Below are 21,999 nucleotides of genomic sequence, written 5' to 3'. Positions count from 1 at the left end.
GATTCCGCCTAAGGAGCTCCATGGGATAATTTTTGATATCCTCAATCTATCCGCTTCTTTCAAGCAAATTAGGTTTTCTTTCGTTGCTCGAAATTGTAACTGAGATGCTGATGCGTTAGCTAAGCAATCTCTTAAAACTCATGTACCGAGTCCGGTTTAGACCCCCTTCTAATTGAAATCACTTGGTTTACACGCAAAAAAAAAAAAAAAAACACTTATCCCATCATCATAAGCTACACATAACTGGTATGGTTATATTCCCTAACTTTGGAGGAATTCTACTCATGTGCAACAGGTAGAGCTGGCTCTGGACTAAAACTGGTGAAACAAAGACTTTAGGCGCTAAATAGTTATTTGAACATCATCATTGTAATGTATAAGTTCTTGATTTGTGTCCTTAATATTGTTTTCAACAGTTTTTTTTTTTTTTTTTTTTTGAATTATTAAAAGGTTATGAGCCTAAACCTCGTAGATTCCTTTGGATCAAAATCCTTTGTATGGTCTCTTTTCAAATGTCACGCCAACAAGCAATGTATGGTCTATAACTGCAATTGGTAAGCAAATCCAGTTTCAAACTCATATTAATAAAGATGTCAGACATCACACCATTAGCGTGAAAAAAGGCAATTTGGGGGGAATCCAGCGCACGTTAGATCAGTTACGATACATTGTGCACACGTACCACAAAGAAACGGGTATGACGTATAACGTATTACCCATTAACACGTGTAATTATTTAATTAGCTAATAGAAAACCCACTCTCTCAATAATAAAGTTTTTTTATTTTATTTTATTTTATTTTATTTTAACTCTTCTTTCTTCCTTAACCTTACCGCCCCTTCTAATCAAAAAAACAAAAAAAAACAAAATTACAGAGAGAAGAGAGAACTAATAATAATGGCTGTCGGAGATGATGATCTGGAGAACAGAATGTCGGCGGCGAAGGATAGAGGGATCGGAAGCAGAGGCGGTGGTGATCGGAATCGAATCGGACTACCGCCTATGCCTGTAGCGTTATCTTCCTCGTCTGCTGAATTTGGTGACAACGCGTTGTCCTCGCAGTGGACCTCGTGGCTTGTCCCGGTGTTCATCGCTGCTAACGTCGTGCTCTTCGTTGTTGCTATGTTCGTTAATAACTGTCCTAAGCATTTCGAGTCTCACCGTCTACGTGGCCACTGTGTCGCTGATTTTCTTGGAAGACTCTCCTTCGAGCCTCTTCGGAGTAATCCTCTCTTTGGTCCTTCTTCTCACACGTACGTTTCTTTCTTTCTTTCATCCCAATTTTAGGGTTTGGTCTATTACGTTTTTTTCTGTTCTGTTTCTGTCGGTTACTATGTCATCCTAGGAGGAATCATTGATTTAAGGGGACTGGATTAGAACTTTTATTGATTATGTTTTTGATTGATATATATATATATATATACATGAAGATTGGAGAAGTTAGGAGCACTTGAGTGGAGCAAAGTTGTGGAGAAGAAGGAAGGTTGGCGTCTACTTACATGTATATGGTTACACGCCGGTGTTATTCATCTTGCTGCTAATATGCTAAGCCTTGTTTTCATTGGTATTCGCCTCGAGCAGCAGTTTGGTTTCGGTATGTATTCTCTTGATTGATCTTGGTTCAAGTTTATGTTACTTCTGTTGTTGTTAGGAATCTTGAATCTTTGGTTCTGAAACTTTGCTTGCAGTTAGAATAGGAGTTATATACGTGTTATCAGGAATTGGAGGGAGTATACTGTCTTCGTTGTTTATCAGAAACAGTATCTCTGTTGGAGCTTCTGGTGCTCTTTTTGGCCTCCTTGGCTCAATGCTTTCTGAACTTTTCACCAACTGGACTATCTACTCCAACAAGGTAAAAAGATTCATAACAATCCATCATGTTGGTTCATGATCTGAACAAACAAGGTTAATTGACTTTGGTTTTGGTTTTATTTGGGTGTAGATTGCTGCACTCCTGACGCTTGTGTTTGTCATATTGATAAACTTGGCAATTGGGATTCTGCCTCATGTTGATAATTTTGCACATGTGGGTGGGTTTATAACGGGGTTTCTCCTCGGTTTCATTCTGTTGGCTCGTCCTCAGTTCAAGTGGTTAGCAAGAGAGCATATGCCACGAGGAACACCTCTGAGATACAAGTACAAGCCTTACCAATACTTACTGTGGCTCCTATCTCTCGCTTTATTGATTGCTTGGTAAACTTTGCTGCATTCACTCTGTCATTTCAATGTAAGATCCCAAATTGTTCAATGTTATACAAAATGTTGTGGGGGGGGTTTTGTGCAGGTTCGTGGTGACGCTGATGATGCTATTCCGAGGAGAAAACGGCAATGATCACTGCCATTGGTGCCGTTATCTGCGCTGTGTTCCCACTTCAAGATGGAGTTGTGATGATATCTGATAAGTAAAAGCAACATGTTTTTACTTTGTAAAATGCACATATAGGTTCAACGTTTATCAATTTCATTCTTATGTGTGTGTGACTTTGTGAAGCTTTTTTACCGAAAAACAAAAGAGAGGGGAAAATAGTTTGTTTAATAGGAAGGGTTATTATCAATCAATCTCATTGCTTTAAGTGGTGATTCCCACGTCTTGACTTGACATCACTTCAAATTATTGAAGTTTTTTAATAGTATCAGACAAGTGTGGACCCTATAGCTTTGTTGTTACGAGTTCTGTACCGTTGGATCTAGTCAAATGAAATTACAAAACACAGATTGATCACTGTCTGTCTGTACTGTACTCGTGTGTCCAAATCTAAGTTTTACACATTCCCACTCAATACTTTTTCATCCTTTCGACTATTGAAAGTAAAGAGGATTAGAACTGAAAAACGAAGTATACATCTTCGATTTCTCACTTTGGTTTCGATCTAACCCATCAGAAACTCCTCTGTAACCCGAGATCCCGTTATCCGAACGCTGATCAAAAGATCGCTCTGCAGCTGCTGTGTAGTAATAGTACTGTCCCTGTATAGACCTCTTGTAGCCACTCTCTGAAGTTAACTCTTGTAGCCTCTGTCTTGGTGCGCTTTGTGACCGGACTTTTGCTCTGTAAGACTCAGTGTTAGCCATGTAGTTAGGGTGATACCCAGAGTAGTACTCGTACTCGCTTCTCCTAGGTGTGAAGGGAGTTTTTCTCCTTGAACCACCACTGCTGCTTCCTGTTCTAGACCTTAATTGTGGACTGCTCTCCACACTTGTTGGAGCCATAAGAGATCCTTTTTTCCTTGGTGACTCCCTCACGTGAGGCTTCCAAGTGTCGACTTCTAGAATCTTGTCATCATCTTCATTGTACTGTGGTGCATTCCATAGAGTTTCATCTGTCCTCCATTGGTCTAATAACCTGCTCGAACCCATCGGTGAACGGTAGTGGTCCATGGCAATGACTTTGCTGTATTCAGCCTCTGAAAGGCGTCGTGCGTGTAAAGATTGTGGGGAAGATGATGGGACCATTGATGTTGACGAGTGGAATGAATCAGAGACGTGTGAAGAACGGGACGCTCGAGCTCGAGCTTGGAGCCGAACCAGTGTTTGCATCCGACGCAGCATATCAGCCGTTTGTTTCCTTACTATGTGTCCCTTCACTAATGCTTGAAGCTTCACTAACGCCTTCAGTGCTCTCAACGCCCTCCTCGCCTGAATTAACAAAACATTTTTTATTACACACCTAATCCAACCTACAAAGTAACATTATACATAGTTTCCCAACTAATATCACACCTAATTTGTTTATATATCCGAAGCAAGTAGAGAATCAACTACAAACCTATCAACTAATAATTTATAGAAAGAAAAAAATAATAATTAATAATAATGGTTGCAACTTTAAAGCTCAACAAAGCTTTAAAACCCATCTGTAGTTTCACTTTTGCAGTAAAATACATATTTAGGACTTTTCAGAAACTATACTAAAAAAGGGGTTAAAAAAGGAAAAAGGAAACAACTTGACCCCTTCTTATTATTACACATGTAACAATTGATTCTTAAAATTCAGAATTTTCGCACTAGTATAGAAAAATAAGCCCTAAAGCTAAACCAAGTTAGGTAAGATTTTGGTTTGAGATGATGATATATATGCATATTTTCTGGGACCAAACAGAGAGAATTTGTGTATATAGAGACCATTAAATAGTGTCGGTAGAGAATCATATCGGTTTGTAACAAGTTTTCTTGGTTTCATTTATTCATTCATTTGTCTCCTTTCTCATAGTCTTATTCCGGGGACCAATACAAAAAATACAAATTATACTCATTGTTTCTATTTTTTCAATAAATATTTCAGTTTGGGGTTAAGTAAAAAAATCAACATCAGACAGCTAAGCTATTACCACACTTGGCTCAATAAAATTTGTTTTTTGAACCAAAAACAGAATTAAAGATTAAAAAGTTGAATTTAAAGATTAAATTTTAAAGAAGTAAGTAAATTAACTAACCAAGTAGCCACGAAAAGCGGATTGAATCTTCAACGCCGCTCTATAATCTTGAGTCCACCGGCGATTACTCCGACATGTTTGAGTTGCGGACGAGTTTCTACCACCATTGGTGAGTCTCACGACTTCCGCCGCCGCACGAGCAGCAGCTAGTGCTGCTTCAGCCACCGCAGCTGTAGCAGCCGCGACGGCTATCGCATGCTTATCGCCGTCTAAGCTGTCATCATCCCCACGTCTTTTGCTTGGATGAGAAGACGAATCATTCGCCGGATGTGAGGATTTAGTAGTAGCGAAGCTCCATCTTCGTCTGTTCGATGATGATGATTTTTCTTGCTTCTTGCTCCCAAATAGTCTTCCGAAAAAACCCATTCTCACTTCACTTCATTGCCTGAACTGAAAACTTTTCTCGGAAGTTTCAACGGCTGTGGTTATTTTTTTTTTAGTTTTGTTTTAAGTATAAAAAGACAAATGGGAATGGAGAAGCCAAAGCGAGTGTTGCATTATATCGAGTGACCTTAGGTCATGCGCGTTGGTTACACGCGTTAATTCAAGTCAAATGAGTCCGGTCCGGTCCAATCCAAACCAAAGCTTAAGTGAGTGTGTAACACGGACCTTTAAGCTCGCTCACACGCGTTGTTACAATAGGGACATATTTTGACCCAAAGTCAATTAAAGTCAATGGTTCTATGGGTTTGGTCCACTCCAAACCTGTTCTCTCGTTTGGTTTTGGTTGCATCAAACCAACATTTTTAACTTTGTGGATGTGAATAATTAGTTCTGAATCTATTGGTAGTTTTTTTTTACTTTTGAAATTTGAATTGAGGTATGCCTGAAGTTGCATATGTAAAACTAACACGCCTGTAATAAAAGCAAGACTTATAATGATGCCAATTATAGAAAATATTCCGTAATAATGGTGAAAAGGATATATTAATAGATCTGTCATAAGTATTGAACCAACCGATCAACAGACCAAATTCAAAAACAAAACATCAAACTTCAAATAGTGTATTTCTCATTATTCTTTATTTTTATTCGTCTTGTCTTTTGCAGACCAAACTCCCCAAATCCTCGGAACTGACCGTTGCTGGACTAAGCACTTATACCTACACAGTTCACAAAACAATAGTCCACAGATATTACAAGGACAAACAACAAAAAAAGACTATATAGACTAACTAATCAATTTACTAATCTATTATTTCATTCAAATATGTTTAGATGGAATTTAAAATAAATAAATAAAAAAATCTAATGAAAAAGGTTCAATCGATGAATCATCTTACCACAATCAAAAGAGGGGAGGTTACAAAGAGAGGTAAGTGTGGTGGCTGCTCGAAGAGCGTTGCAGATACAGTCTTTGTTGGTTGCTTGGAGGGCAGTACAGCAATTTGAGTTTGGGGCCGGACTGACTGCACCGGGCAGAAGCAGTGGCGCACACACTTGCACATTGCTCAGCTGGTCGCTGCATTGTTGGGCTCGAACCGTAGGTCCGGTGGCCAGAAACATGACAACGAGAATAGCTGCAAGGAACTTAAGAAATACCATTCTAATAAGCTGATATATTATTATTTCTTATTGTGTGTTTTTAATTAACTTTTAGATATGTGGATTTCATCTATATTTATAGAATAGAAACATGTATAAGTTTTCAGCTTCGAGAACAATTCGGTCATGAAGTGAAGTGATGCTTTATGTGATCTTGGTCTAGTTACTTCACAAGTTTTCCATGTTTTAAAAAAAAAAATACTAAAAGGTAGGGGAGAATAACAAAGTGTGTGATGGTGTAAATTTCTTTTACAGATTAATTAAGATATTACATTAATTTATCATTAATATACAAGGCAAAAGCTCTGAAAACAGTGAATAGTGAATATGTTACGTTCTAAATTCTTGATTAGTGGTTAATAGAGAACAACATGAGTTGGTATATTTCGTTACGTTTACTTTATTACTTTCTCGCATATTTCATTAAACCATATTTACATGCTCTAATTAAGAGACTCAAACACGACAATAATATAACGAAATAGAATGATACATTATAAAAAGTCATGCCACGCAACAAAATTAGTGAAGAGAAAAAATATCTATTTCCCGAATATTATAACAAGATGGGAGATTCACAAAGTTCTAGTGGATACCAATACTTGTTCGGCGAAGCTGATGAAATCACTAAGAGACTCGAGGAGTACCACAGAGAACGTGGTAGAGTCGATGATTATCCAGTGCCTGTAGAAAATTCTCCTACGATTAATTATCACCTCCAAAACCAACCTATGATCTCTACCCATTATTATAATCCCATCTCATCAGAACACTATTATTCTTCACAACAAGACATTTCTCGTTCTGTTTATCATCGTCAGTTTCAAAACCAACCTAACACTCGACATGGGCTATGCTTTAAATGTTTGATATCGTGGCTAGTGTCGATGCTAAGACGGTTGTTCGTACCAGGACCAAGGTCGAGACCAATTCATACACCGGTTCCCTTTAACGCTTATCCACATTCACTTCCAGGTCTATCATTTAATTTCAATCTTTTCAGTTGTTTTACAATTATAAAAATATGACTTTTTTGATCAAATTGGTCAATCAGGATAGACTGGACCAAACCCGGTTAAGTCGGTTTTTGTCACCGGTTAAATTAACCTTTAATATACGTGTGCAGAACGCTTTGGAGATCATCCAAACGAATATCCAATTGATGTAAGAATATCTAAAATAGATATTATATTTTTTTCAGTATCATTTTCTGGCCTGAAAACTTAATATTCTCTCTTACGTTTATATATATGGCCTGAGTTAATTTTCTGTAATTTAAACCAGGGGATACAAGAGCGTGAAAGAGTAAACATAGGTGGAGGAGATGAAACAGTAAATGTAGGTGAAGGATTATTAACAGAGAGACAAATTTCTCAGTTACCTACCATCAAGTTTAAACCTTCCATAGAAGATAAACAGTAAATTACTATCTTACATTCCCTTCTTTTTTTTTTTTTTTTTTCCTTGTTTTCATTAAACCCACATGTTACTCTGACTTCAAAATTACATATATAGGATAGTAGTCTTATATTTTCCACCCACATAAAATCTGAAGTTAAGCTTTTTCATATTTCAAAATTAATAAACAACACGAGTGGGGAAAAAATAAATACAGGTGCATGGTATGCCACTTAGATTTTGCTAATGGAGAGAAAATAACTCTTCTACCCTGTACTCACAAATATCACAAGGATTGCATTGGTAAATGGCTCGAAAGCAGTAAGGTTAGTACCGGACTTTTCNTTTTTTTTTTTTTTTTTTTTTTTTTTTTTTTTTTTTTTTTTTTTCTATTACGAACTATAGCTTTCCTTAATGTTGGTTAGTCAAGTTCTTATAATTGTTATAGAAAAGAAAAAAATACGTACTTAGTTGCTATATATATATTTTTCAATGATACTACTAAGTACTAACAGTAGTATCCCTTTCTTTTTTTTTTATCTCCCGCACTTTTGCAGATTTGTTGCGTTTGCAGAAGGGAGGTGGTCGTATGACATTATCTTTGAAGCCTTTTGATCATACAAAGTTACTCTTATCTTTATCTTTCTTTTCTAGGTAGACATCTTTGACTCGATTTTAAAGAAATATTCAAACGTTTTTTAAGATTTAACCAAACATATATGTAAAAATAATAAAGCCAAAATAAAGAAAAGAAAGGTGCATAAACATAGTATATATTGTTAAACAACTTTCTGAGAACTTTTGTAAGAAAAACATGAATGAGTCATGGCATATCGAAGGTAAAAGAAGCCATTGTCATTGAAACGAACAACAAGTCTCTTGCTTTCTTTGAAACATGTTCAGCCAGAGTGGGTTAGGTTGTGGTGTCCCAGACCCCAGAGGCCCAAAACCCAATAGTCAAATACTCTAATTAAACTTTATGAAGAAAAAAAGGTCACATGAAAGGAAAAAACAAATGGTCCTACAAACTTGGGCCTGACTGACTTATTTTGAATATTTTTTCTACATGTCTTGTCCGTAAGCTGTTGTTTTGGAGTCTTGACACTGAAATTCATGTGGTCACCACAAAGTGACAAACTGACACATGTTGTAGATTGCTAGTGGATTGGATTATGGAAATTGCCATTTGTCGCTACAGAGACTGTTTTCACAAAATAAGAGGAAGATACATAGAGATAGACTTCCATGGTACTGCCTTTGTAGGATCTGTTTTTTTAGCAATAAGATTTGGTAACTGACCCAATTCTCACGACACCAAATTCTCGTAAACACACAAATACTGAGAATTGCATTTTTGGTTGTGTGTGAAATTAGTAAATGGGCGAAAGAAGTGTGTCAGATCTTTCAAGATTATGTTAACCTGAGAAAACTATAACAAAAAAAGTAAGAGAGCCAATGGATTTACAAAACTAAATCTAACAAAACTTCCTAAAGAAAAAAATAAGCTGTTGAGTAAACGCCAAATTTTACTATATACTTCACATATACGCAAATTATGACCCATGAGACATTGTCTAGTAATTTGTGATAGTGATCGTTGTTTTTGAGCTTATACTAATGTGGTGTAGAAAAAAATAAACGATATATATTCAGTAACAACAATATGTTTGATTTTTCTCATTGACATTGATACAGATGGATTATCTGTATTTAGAATAGAGACAACTAAACTGATACAGAACATTGGAGGAAAAAAAAAAATTAATAATACAAAGAAAAAATGTGGGAATCATATACATAAAATATATATGTGTGATAACTGATGATGAGACATAACAACAATACCATTAGCTGTCACTCTTTTATTTTATTTATGATTTGTTTTATTTTTTTTATAAAGAGTTGCAAGAAAATAAAAATAAACATTTACTTCACTTTGTTCAGACGTTTCTTTATTCTTCTTCTTCCTTCTTTCTTCATCTTCTTGATCGTGTTCAGAAATCATATTCATCACCTCTCTCTCTCTCTCTCTCTCTCTCTCTCTCTCTTCTACATTTTGGATTCTTTATAACATGTGAGATCGATCTCTTTTTTTGATCAAAGACGACTTAGAAGAAGAAGCAAAGAATCTTGTGAAAAGAATATGATGAAGATGAAGACAGGATCGTCGCCGACGTCCGTAAGCGGTGGCGGTGGAAGTAGTGGTAATGAGTGGGAGTACCGACCTGGAGGAATGGTTGTTCAACGTCGGACGGATCAGAACTCCGAATTGCCACGTGTCATTCGTGTCCGGGTCAAATACGCGTCGGTCTATCACGAGATCAACATCAATTCCCAATCTACCTTTGGTAAAACCAAAACCAAACCGACCACACAATCTAACTATTTCCTTTTTTTCGAGTTCGGCATTTAATTTGGTTTTGTTGGTTGAATGAAACAGGAGAGTTGAAGAAGATGTTGTCTGACCAAGTGGGACTTCACCACGAAGACATGAAGGTTTTGTACAAAGACAAAGAGAGAGACTCGAAGATGTTTCTTGATCTTTGCGGTGTTAAAGATCGTTCAAAGCTTGTTGTTAAAGAAGATCCAATTTCTCAGGAGAAACGTCTCCTCGAGAAAAGAAAAAACGCCGCCGTTGAAAAAGCTTCTAAATCTATCTCTGATATTAGTTTAGAAGTCGACAGGCTCGCCGGACAGGTATCTATATATGCTTTTCTTTTTTTTTTTCATTATTACGACGAGACGAGACGACTCTGTTTCTCAAGATTTTCGGATATGTAGGTGTCGGCGTTTGAGACAGTGATTAATAAAGGAGGGAAGGTTGAAGAGAAGAGTCTTGTGAATCTGATAGAGTTGTTAATGAATCAGTTGTTGAGACTTGATGCAATAATGGGTGATGGGGATGTGAAATTGAAGAGAAAGATGCAGGTTTATATATATGTATATGATTAAATTACCCTATTTATTATTTTTATTTTTTGTTAGTTTTTAATATGTGTGTTTTTATGATTTGGATTTTGGAAAAGGTGCAAAGAGTTCAGAAGTATGTTGAGGCACTTGACGTATTGAAAGTCAAAAACTCTGCCAAAAAAGTTGAGATGATCAATAAGTCGGTCCGTCACAAACCGAAAACGCAAACGCAGTTTAAGCAACGCGATTTGCTATCGTTTGTGGATGAAGAGGAAGAGGAGGAGCCTAGGAATTCCAATGCCTCCTCATCAGGTGGTACTCCAGGGATTGGAACTAACAAATGGGAGATGTTTGATTCTGCATCAGCGGCAAAGGCGGCTGAAACAGTTAAACCGGTCCCTCCAAGATACAAATGGGAATTCTTCGATTAAGCTTAAATCACACCATACATTACATACACACGATAAATATGTTTTTTACTTTTTTAATTACTTTTAAAATCCGATTTCATATTGTGATTTGTTTTGTTTTTCATCTCAATTGGATTGGGGTGTGTATGATGATTTGTGATTTGATCTTGGCTATTTTTTTGAGGCTTTGTTTAGAATATCTTTTGTTGGTCTCCTCCCCTTTAAGTCAATTCACAAATAACAGGGGGAGTTTCAAACAATTACTATCATTGTAATACCTAAAGATTTGGATTTTCTTTACTATTACAATAAAAAATGATGCAACAGTTATTTTATCATTGCATTGTTTTTAAGTAACAGTTTACATCATCTTGGCATACAAACTATAGAAGTCTAGAACATACAAAAAAATAAAAACATTAGTTGGAAAAACATGTAATAGTTTTATTAGTGAATGTTCCCGGTAGTTAGATATTGTCGGTCAAGATTTCATACTAGTTGCGGGTAAAATTACTACTGAATTTACCAAAGTATTTCTTTAGTTATTTCTCTTCACCATAGACATTGTTAATATCTTTTATCAAAATTTGTTTATTTGTTTATTTTTTTTTATCAGATACAAAACTCATAAAGTCTTGTGGTTTTTACGGTAGATTTGTTTTCTTTCATCTTTTGTTTATTTACAAGAAACCACAATCTATATAGGTTTGAGATCAATGAATGATTTACCAATAAGAATCCTTTTCTTTATATTTAAATAATTTAGCTTAATTTTGTTTAAAAATATTTAATTCCCCGAGTAATCAAAAACTGAGCTAATTATGTGTTTTAATTAAATGTACAAATCGTCAAAATCTAGTTAATGATAATGGAGACATAGGTTTTGAATTTTGATTGGAGATGTGATTCAGTGGTGAATACATCATATACGTGCGTGTTATCATTTACGAATTACGATTTATCATTTTTTTCCAAAAAAAGAAAAGAAAAGAGTGAAATAACGGTGGTTGTGACTTGTGATCCACCCACAGCAGAGCAGACATATATTTATAGGTTTGTATAAATTAGTTTTATCAATTCAAACAAATTTATTTGAGAAAAATGTTTTTTTTTTGAGAAAGTGTTTTTTATTTTTTTTTTTAAATTTTTTTTTGGCATTTGTTTGGTTGGTTCCTCTTTTGTTATGCATCAAATTAAGTAGTCAACAATATAATCAAGGCAACGCGATGAAAGAAAGAAAAAAAAAAAAAAAACAAAGAAAACAAAGCAGGCATGTTGGTAACACATGCCAATCATAACATTGAATATGTTTCTTGTGGAATTGGTAACTTCTGGTGACCCAAAATTATATTCATTGCTTCCTGCTAAGGCTACAACGTCGAACGAGGGAGAGAGAGAGAAAAAAAAAACATGTTTAGGTAACAAAAACCTAATCCTCCAATGGTCCATCGACATGAGAAAAGGCAAAGTACAAAAAAGTTCATTAAGGAAATGATTTAGATTTAGTTAATCTTGCTATTATTATTTGAAAAGCCAACATAACATTTTATACAGAATTTTAAGGTCTTCATATATGACTACGCCTTTATAGTAACCAATAAGAATTAATGGACTAATTATGGGATACATCAAAAATTTATTGTGACATGATTGGTATCCAATAAGAAAAAAAACTTTCTTGCATTCTATCACAAAGATTTGTTATGGCTCTAAATGTTTCCTTGACACCTATTTTTGGGCGAGCGATAAAGGAGAGATATATTACTTATAGAGTTTGCTTTCTACAACCGTGGCCCTTTGGAAAGAGTTTGAGTGAAAAAAAAGGATTAATAATTTCTTTCCTTTCAGGTTTTGCAATCTACGCAGGAGGCTAAAGGTATTTACAGTGTAAACAAGGATGAGATAAAAATGAAAGGAATAAAATTGAACTCGTATGGAATTGACAATATAAATGTAGAGGAAAGTAAATCAACAGAATGAGCTTGTGATTTTTCATTATTTAGAAAGAGAATTTTATTATTTAGACTAGGAAAACGACCCGTGCGTTGCCGCACGGGGAGGTGAAATCCTAAATTGAAATTTAACATTTGTAATTCATCGTAAGTTCTTTATTTTCTCAATCAATTTGATCGTTTTCATTTCTTGCTATTGCTTTCTGCTGATTAAAAAGCCAAAGATCATTTCAATGTTATTATATTTTATGTTGTCACACACAAAAGTTAGCCTTTTTTAGAGCTTGATTTACTATGAACATTACTTTTAACCATATATAAAAGTTCACTTATGTTTGTCTCCGACCATATGGTGCTATATATTGGTATCCTTTCTTAATTCGCTATTAGAAATTGTCTTTGTTGTTGATCATTATCAATCGAAATACATACGAGGCTGCTTCTCTCTTGGTTTATTTACTATATCGAGAAAGTACTAAATGCCACTTGTCGAAGGAAGGTCGAAGATTGGGATCAGAGTAGATGGCTGGATTGAGTTTCGTTTCCCCTTCACTTTGATACGCGATTTCTCTTTCCATAGATTACTGATTCACAAATCACAATCAATATTCCGATGCTGTAAGCAAGTGGAGTTTGTATACAAATGATTTACTATGAACATTACTTTTAACCATATATAAAATTTCACTTATGCTTGTGGATGTTTTTTTCTCTCACTTTTAGATATGTACAAAACCGAGTTTTATATGACCGACCAATCAAACCTAATTGGTTAGTATAGAGTAACGCACATTCTTCAGCTACAACTTTTAGAGATATATATTTGGCTATAATGCTTTCAGTTCCATGCATGTTGGTCTCACGTTTTCCCTCAAAAGACCCCCTTCTTTCCTCCCTTTTAATGGGTTAATCTTGATTGCCTTATTTCCTACTAACACATTTGATACATGGATTTGTAATATTTGCTTCAGATCACATATTCCTCTTTGGAAAAGAAAAAAAATCAAGACGTAACAGACTAAGAATGCATATAGACAAAAATTTGTACACTCATTAGCTATTCAATCAAAGCAATTCAATTAAACTAAAAAAGTTCAGAAAATTAAAAAAATATAGAATAGAGGATTTTATGTTGGTCTCTCCCAATCCATCCCATTCCACCGTGTCGGCTGCTCTCCATCCAGGCTGCATCCCATTCTATTTGATTTCCCACTTATGTCTATGAATCGGTACCATCATGTTCTTCAATAAACGACAGCGAAAACGAAGTCGATGTGGTGAAACAGGTGATAATAATATCTTACTTTTTGATGTTCTCTCTTTATGTTAAACACTAATTTTATAAATTTCTTGCATTTTCTTTTTTTTTTGGCAGATTCCACTCAAAGTAACTGTTATACATTATGTTTTTAAAAAGTTGTATATACATATTAGAAAGTCATCAAAGACTAAATAAGTTACCTTTAGTAGATCTTTTCTTTCTAACTTAGACTTGTCATTTGGTCGTGCTTACGCTTTCTAGAATTTGATTTTGTGTTGTCACAAGTATGTCTGGCTTTTTCTTCGGCACTCTCTATTTCCATGCTCATTTGTAATATTTCTATATATTATCAAAATGTTTGATACCCAGAAAGTATAAGAAATTATAATTCAACTAAAATTTTAAAAAACTTTATTTACAAAAAATGTTAACTAACCTAGATCATGAACATCTAATGGGAAAAAAATAACATTTATACCATGTTTGTTAGAAAAAATAAATAGGTTAAAATAAGAACATATATAAAATTATAATTATACCATGTTTGTTAAAAAAATTTGGCTTATCCGTAGCTCTAGCATCACTGCATATTATCATCATGCCTCTCGTATCTTGGTTTTGGTTTTTCCAAAAAGTTAAAAAATAAAATCTGCACATTGAGAATCAAAAACATTAGCCATGCAAAAAATATGGCACACGTACTTAATAACATTAGCCATGCAAAAACATGAAAACCGGAAAGGCTAAAAATTTTGAAGAGACTAAAAGTTAACAAAACTAAGATTAATGTATGAACTTAATAGTGTCGACTAACAGTAATAATAATCTAACCGAGAAACACTACAGGTCATTCGCAGCAAAAATATTAAATTACCTTGAATTAGAGATTGATGCTTGAAAGTTAAAAAACACTTCAATAATACAATTCTTTAGTACTCAGAAAACAATTGTTCGAAACTTGTTTATGTAGTCAAGAAAAGTTTATATATAATAAACAAAGAGGTGTAAGACATAGAGGTGAGAAATGTAAATGTGTAAAAATTAATAGATGTGAAACATGGAGGTACAACAAAGAGGTGTAACACATAGAGGTGTGAAATTAAAAGGTGTAAAAATTAATGGATGTGATTTTTGAAACCAGGAGGTACAACAAAGAGATGCAAAGACTAAGAGGTGTGATTTAAAAGGTGTAAAAATTAATGGATGTGATTTTTGAAACCACGAGGTACAACAAAGAGATGCAAAGACTAAGAAGGTGTGATTAAAAGGTGTAAAAATAAATGGATGTGATTTTTGAAACCAGGAGGTACAACAAAGAGATGCAAAGACTAAGAGGTGTGATTTAAAAGGTGTAAAAATTAATGGATGTGATTTTTGAAACCAGGAGGTACAACAAAGAGATGCAAAGACTAAGAGGTGTGATTTAAAAGGTGTAAAAATTAATGGATGTGATTTTTGAAACCATGAGGTACAACAAAAAGATGCAAAGACTAAGAGGTGTGACTTTTGAAAGATGGGAGTGCGACGAAAAGACACGATTAATAATTTTAAATCGTTGGATTAAAACTGGAACTAATCTCATCCGTTGGATTAAAAATTGACATAAAAAAGTGGGTTTGCTATTATATATAGATTGGGTGTATTGGATTTTTTTTTTTAAATTCATTCTGTTATTTTAAAGTCACCAAGATACAATGTCAATTGATTAAACCATTTGATCTTTAACTCTTTGATGTTTAGTCCGTCTTTGTAATAGGCTCAAAATATTTAGTTTTTTTTTTTGATGATTTAACCTCAAACCAAACGTTTATTGTGAGGATTCCTTCTTGAACTACTTATATATATATAAACTATTTTGGTTGTTTTTTTTTGGCGTCCTTCCAATTGTTTTAAATTATAATTACAAAGAAGAGATTTTTATGGGGTCAAATTGTACGACTTGCATTATTAATATTAATATATGATATATATATATATATATTATTAATGTATATGTTTCATAATTTTCTAGAGAATAATGAATTTAGATACAGAAAATTAAATGTGTAAGGATTAAATTAAATATGTCATTAGATGCAGATAAACAATCACGTCTTAGGGACTATAGAAAATATGTAAGGATTCCTAGAAATTAAATGAATTAGTTAGTTGACAAAAAAATGAATTAGTTAGAATATTAAATTTTAAAATATAGCACAGAATAAATAAATTAAAAAAACATTTTTATGCGAGAATTACATACATCTAGACTGACCCATGCCTCAAACAAAAAAGGATATCACTCTTAGGGGGTGTATTTAATATAATATTTCAAGTGATTTGAATTTTAATAAGATTTTAAACGATTTTGATGATTTTACAGAAGTTGATATGATTTATTGTAAAATTTGTTCAAATACCATCTAAAACCATAAATTTTAAATTTCTATATTTTTAACTAAACAAATACTCTCAAATCCTCCAGAATCTCTATAAATCATTAAAATCCAAATCCGCAAACGGTTTTAAATAAAAGTAGATGGTTTTGAATAACAGTAGATTTTAAAGTATATTTTTAAATCATCAGTTTAATAATAGTGGGATTTTAAAATATATTTTTAAATTATCAGTTCAATATCAGTGGATTTGGATTTCTATATTTTTAACCAAACAAATCCTCCAGAATCTCTATAAATCATTAAAATCCAAATCCGCAAACGGTTTTGAATAACAGTAGATTTTAAAGTAGATTTTTAAATCATCAGTTTAATAATAGTGAGATTTTAAAATATATTTTTAATTTATCAGTTCAATATCAGTGGATTTGGATTTCTATATTTTAACCAAACAAATCCTCTCAAATCCTCCAGAATCTCTATAAATCATTAAAATCCAAATCCGCAAACGGTTTTGAATAACAATAGATGGTTTTGAATAACAGTAGATTTTAAAGTAGATTTTTAAATCATCAGTTTAATAATAGTGAGATTTTAAAATATATTTTTAAATTATCAGTTCAATATCAGTGGATTTGGATTTCTATATTTTTAACCAAACAAATCCTCTCAAATCCTCCAGAATCTCTATAAATCATTAAAATCCAAATCCATAAACGGTTTTGAATAACCGTAGATTTTGAAGTAGATTTTTAAATCATCTGTTTAATAATAGTGTATTTTAAAATAGATTTTTAAATTATCATTTCAATATTAGTGGATTTTAATAGACTTTTTAAAATTCATTATTAAATAACATAGGATTTGTAATTTTTTTTTTTGTCAACCATTGAGCCACAGGATTTGTAAATTTTACACAAATCATTTAAAATGTCAAGTTGAATATAATCCCCTTAGTGCAAACCATTTTTGTTATTTAAATAAACTAATTTAAATTAAACAATATTAAATATGAAATAGAGGATCTTGAAGATTTCAAAACCTAATAAAAAGAAAGAAAGAGATTTCATCACAAATTTAATTTGGAGAAATTAAGTACATGTATTAGATTTCGTACTTGATTTTTATATCTCAAACTATATAGTAAAACTAATGTGAATAGAAAATGTTATGAAGGTTTTAGGTATCGTTTTAAACTTGTTTTTCACTTACCAGAAAAGAATATTGGAAATCACAAAAAAAAAAAAATAGATAATATATTTTTAAGAGAACAAATATTTGAAACTTAATTAAGATACATTTTTTTTATGTTTCATAAACAAAAAATAGCTACAATAAGAATCAAATTTAACCACAACCTACTTTTATTAATAAAAAAAATATCATACTATGCAAAGTCGTATATGTACGTGTATATATGTACTATATAGTGTGTATATCTATCCCGGTTAAAGTCATTGTAATATTTCATCTTTAGAACATGTAATCGTATGTATGTATGTAGCACAAACACATGACAATAAAACGCGAATAGAAATATATAGTATCTTTATTACATTTTTGAATATATCTTTATTACATTTTTTTTTGCTAAAGTATTATTATTATTACATATTAAAAAGTTCTTAATATCCAACCCTAGCTTGCTGAAAAGACATAATATTCCAACACGCCTTAGAAATATATTACATGTATTACTTTTACGATTTTTCTTTATAACATATATATTTGTTTAGAAACCTACGTACTAGACAGTTATCGCCGGTTTTGTTTCTTCACCTCGCTTTGAAAACATCAGCTTGGAGAACACTTTTCAATTCATGTCATTGTTGAACAGAGAGTTCATGAAGTCGTCATCAACCAAATCCTATATAAGAAACAAAATTAATTAACCAAAAAAAAAAGTTTCTAAGACTCATAAACTTCAAATAATATACAAATAGTTTCTTTTGATTTTTGTCGAAGTTATCTCGTTTACCTGTGGATCCAAAAACGACCAATCGCTAATATCTCGATTAGCATCTTGTTCCTATAAGTCGAGTCCAGGTTGTAGAACAGATTTAAACAATCAGTTCGTCTATATATTAAGTATGATCATAGTTACATGGAAATAGTTTAGAATGATATAATTAGAGGTACCTGATTCTGATTAGGGTTCGTGTTGAAACTTGGAGGATTCATCTCCGGAGCGGCAAAATAAGAGTGATTCGTCTCAGGAGCAGCAAAAGTGTTGGCTATTTCTCCACTAGAATGACCCTAAGTCACAACGAAGTGATATATAAGTGATCAGTAAGCCATACTATATGAAAGTATTCACCATATGATTTTCAACAGGTTCAAATTCGATTTCGTAATAGCTAACATCTCTTAATATGTGAAATACCTCATTTACGTTCACAAAGGTACAGTCACTATCGTCTTCAAGAGATAAAAACTGATTCAGTTCAGCCGAAAAAAATGATGGGAGCTCAAATTTGTTGGAAGCCTCTTCTCCTTGTTGCTGCTGCATGCGCACACCAATTTTCAAACACACAATATCACAACAAGCACTTTCATGTTTATGTATATAGATCATTAAAAAAATGGGGTGATGAAGACATATATATACCTTGTTGTGATCGGATTGAAAGTTGCTGGTGTTGTAAGGAAGCTCATTAGTCTTGCCGAGACCACTGTGTATGTTGAGATCCTCCAGTTGAGGAAGTTCAAGATTTGGCTGTGTAGTTGCATTGGCATGTGGCTCAGGGTTATATGCAGTGTTCTCATTGTTTAAGAACGATTGCATCCCATACGAGAAGTGGCCAAGTCCTGGTTGATTTGGAGTAAAACTTCCAAAGCTACTCATCATGTTATTGTTGAAATTAATAGCTAACGGTCCAAGTTGTCCAAACCCATGAACTTGAGATGTTTGGCCGATTTTGTTCGCCATCACAGGTGGTTTGAAAAAGCTTCTTAATTCCTCGTTTTGAAATGGTTGGTTGGCGAGACTGAGGTTGCTTTGGATGGGTAGCGTCAAGTTTGATCCAGAACCAACATGGTGCGTCTCGTAAGTAGATGACCGGTTCATGTAGTTGTAAGGCATCTGGTTGAAACGGACGGGTGGCTCACGTGTGGTCGACAAAAGTCTCGACTGTCCAAAGCCTTGTCCGGGTTTGGAATAGATTGATCTATTGTTAAGACTTGTGTCGTACAGAGAAGTAGAGGGTGTGTATCGGTTGAAGTAGGACTCCTTGATTTGAGTATGTCGAAACATCGAGTCTATGCCTCTAGCTGACATAATGCTCATCAAACCTTGATCCGCCACTTTCCTCAAGAATATCCGATATTTCTGCGGTAACGTAGCAAACGATTTTAAGTTAACTAAAAAGTATAGAATGATACACAATCTATAGTTTTAAGCCTTCGTTATACAGTGTTAACGAGATCTTACTGTTGACTAAGGATAGGTTCAAATCGGCAAATAAACTCAAAACTTGTAGATTTTTTGCTTAATTAGAGAGGTAAAGTTTTTGTTTGATTCAAGTGAATATAATAGACTTTTTCCATATTTTAAAACATTTTTGAAAAGAGATATCAAACCTGTAAATGGCTGGCAACGTTCTCTCTTGTCAAGTATGGTACGTTCATGAACGCTAAGATCTTTTTTGGCACAGCCTCTTTGGAAGATTAGCAAACAAAAATAAAAGATTAGTTAGCATGTGTATATATATAATATATAAACTAAACTGTAAAAAAATAAGCAGTGTATCATGTATTATCAAAAGTTTATAGAAAAAATCAAAACACTTACTATCAAGACCAATATGTCGGATAGCTTGTAGGAATAGGTCGTTAAGACCATCCGTCCACGAAATCTTAGTCTTCTTGGATGGCTGCGACGGAGCACCATCCTCACTACCACCGTTAGGTTTTCTTTTCCGATTTTTTCTTGAACCATCGGTACTAATTAGACCACTTCCGTTTGTACTGTTTAAGGATCTGGAAGCAGCTTTAGATGAGTACTTCTTCCTGGTCTTCAAGACATTAGCTTGTTCAGGAAGCATCTTGATTTGCTGGGGGACACTAGCACCTGTGTCGTCGGCCTTGTAGTTGGACTTACCATTCCTCTTGCAGGTTAAAGCAAGTTGGTATATCTTTGGTAGGTCAGTTGCTTGTATAGGTTTTGGAAGGAACCCCAGCGCTCCACAAGTTAAACTCTCCTGCTCCTTGTTGGCGTCCGCTGATACAACTTTTATTTTCAAAGAAATGTAAGCTTAAATATATCTTACAAAATAAAACGAAAAAAATATTATTCTTTGATTTAAGTTGTAAAGAGAAAAATATATACCAATGACAGGTAAATTTCCAATTTCCTCAGTGATTCGTCTTTTGAGTTGTAGACCGTTCATGCTAGGCATGTAATAATCTGTGATTATGAGATCGATATTGTTTCGTTGAAGTTTTAGAATAGCCAATGCTTTCACCGGGTCTTCTTCAGCTATAACTTTGATCTCCATAACCGATGGATCTTAAATCATTTAACCAAAATAAAAATTTCATAAGCTAAAATATAATTTTAAATTTTTTAGATGTGTGCATGCATGTAATTGGAATTCGAATCTGGATGATTTGTTTAACAAGAAGAAAAAAAATCATTCTAGTTGTTTTTCCAAGTTGTATTTCCTGCTAAAATATAATATGAAGGAAAATCTAAATGAAATTACAAACAAAAAACTCAATAAACATATCATATATGATATATAATAAGAATCTCACCTCTGTATTTCGACTTTACAAGCATTTTTGGAAGAACTTCAAGGATAACAGGATCATCATCCACAACTAGGATGTTGATACTCAAGACAGAACTTTTGTTGTGGAGAGATTCAGCAAAAGTCATTCTGTTAATCTTTGTATAGAGTTTGTTTTTCTTCTTCTTTTTTTTTTTTGATCAAGTCTGTATGAACTATTTAGGTTGCACAAAGCTCAATATATAAAGGCATGTAAAGTAAACACACAAATGTAACATTTGGCAAAAATGTACTGGTGTATATAAAAGTAACATTTTTAGAAAAAAATAATAATAATATAAGATAGATCAAAACTTATTTATTTACTATTTTAATAATAATATTGAAAATTAAGAAAAGCTGAGAAAAATTAGAAAAGATAGATACAACAAAATATTACCACTGCTCAGAAATACCGTGTGCTAATTAATGTAAAAAATCTAGGCTAAGTAAGAAAAAATTAATGCTATTAACCAATAATTTTTTTATAGATACAACCCAAAAAAAAAAAAATTATATAAATGTATTCTGAATTTAAATATTTCTCCAGATCTTTTGTTTCTTTTTTAGGATTGATTTTCATATAGATTGCTTACATCTTTGTTGGATTTGTGCTATAAAGGGAGGATATTAGAATATTGTATGTAGAAATTCCAAAATAAAGTATGAAATTTTATTATGATTTCAATATATATGAACTTTGATTTATAAAGTTAACCCAATGAAAAATTGATGTAGTTGAAGACTGTGTAACCAAAAACTTATTTTACTACATCTTTTACTACATAAAGTAGCAGGGTACACAATTTTATTCGAAATTTTGTTTTTTTTTTTGTTTTGTATAAAAAATAGCATTTGGCATTCACAACTAAGATTTGGGGTACTTTGTTGCCCAGTCTCACACCAAAACCCAAATTAGTCTCTATGTTTCTTGGAAGAGGCAGA

At 33.3% G+C, this 21,999-nt stretch overlaps 6 protein-coding genes across 6 annotated transcripts; 3 read left to right on the top strand and 3 right to left on the bottom strand.

Moving 5' to 3' along the window:
- On the top strand, positions 830-2,560 carry LOC104768928 (RHOMBOID-like protein 3). Its single transcript, XM_010493027.1, has 5 exons — positions 830-1,254; positions 1,432-1,595; positions 1,690-1,853; positions 1,944-2,194; positions 2,286-2,560. Exons 1-5 carry the CDS (start codon positions 899-901, stop codon positions 2,398-2,400), a joined length of 1,050 nt encoding a protein of 349 aa, XP_010491329.1. The 5' UTR covers positions 830-898; the 3' UTR covers positions 2,401-2,560.
- Positions 2,688-4,918, bottom strand: LOC104768927 (protein IQ-DOMAIN 14-like). The gene is made up of 2 exons (XM_010493026.2): positions 4,435-4,918; positions 2,688-3,637 (listed from the first exon to the last, which is right to left on the bottom strand). The coding sequence occupies exons 1-2, from the start codon at positions 4,798-4,800 to the stop codon at positions 2,801-2,803; spliced, it is 1,203 nt and encodes a 400-aa protein (XP_010491328.1). The 5' UTR covers positions 4,801-4,918; the 3' UTR covers positions 2,688-2,800.
- LOC109131331 (tapetum-specific protein A9-like) lies at positions 5,346-6,015 on the bottom strand. Its single transcript, XM_019242178.1, has 2 exons — positions 5,718-6,015; positions 5,346-5,537 (listed from the first exon to the last, which is right to left on the bottom strand). The coding sequence occupies exons 1-2, from the start codon at positions 5,977-5,979 to the stop codon at positions 5,524-5,526; spliced, it is 276 nt and encodes a 91-aa protein (XP_019097723.1). The 5' UTR covers positions 5,980-6,015; the 3' UTR covers positions 5,346-5,523.
- Positions 6,546-7,970, top strand: LOC104772150 (RING finger protein 44-like). Its single transcript, XM_010496796.1, has 5 exons — positions 6,546-6,954; positions 7,106-7,143; positions 7,264-7,397; positions 7,595-7,703; positions 7,935-7,970. The coding sequence occupies exons 1-5, from the start codon at positions 6,546-6,548 to the stop codon at positions 7,968-7,970; spliced, it is 726 nt and encodes a 241-aa protein (XP_010495098.1).
- On the top strand, positions 9,286-11,035 carry LOC104768926 (BAG family molecular chaperone regulator 3). Its single transcript, XM_010493025.2, has 4 exons — positions 9,286-9,725; positions 9,818-10,074; positions 10,159-10,305; positions 10,404-11,035. The coding sequence occupies exons 1-4, from the start codon at positions 9,521-9,523 to the stop codon at positions 10,716-10,718; spliced, it is 924 nt and encodes a 307-aa protein (XP_010491327.1). The 5' UTR covers positions 9,286-9,520; the 3' UTR covers positions 10,719-11,035.
- LOC104768925 (putative two-component response regulator ARR21) lies at positions 17,839-21,207 on the bottom strand. Its single transcript, XM_010493023.1, has 9 exons — positions 21,041-21,207; positions 20,613-20,792; positions 20,076-20,513; positions 19,865-19,941; positions 18,894-19,613; positions 18,669-18,788; positions 18,425-18,541; positions 18,264-18,314; positions 17,839-18,152 (listed from the first exon to the last, which is right to left on the bottom strand). Exons 1-9 carry the CDS (start codon positions 21,162-21,164, stop codon positions 18,099-18,101), a joined length of 1,881 nt encoding a protein of 626 aa, XP_010491325.1. The 5' UTR covers positions 21,165-21,207; the 3' UTR covers positions 17,839-18,098.

The sequence above is a fragment of the Camelina sativa genome, chromosome 20 (assembly GCF_000633955.1).
Source record: "Camelina sativa cultivar DH55 chromosome 20, Cs, whole genome shotgun sequence".
NCBI lineage: Eukaryota > Viridiplantae > Streptophyta > Magnoliopsida > Brassicales > Brassicaceae > Camelina > Camelina sativa.
This window is presented reverse-complemented; position numbering and strand designations above follow the sequence as displayed.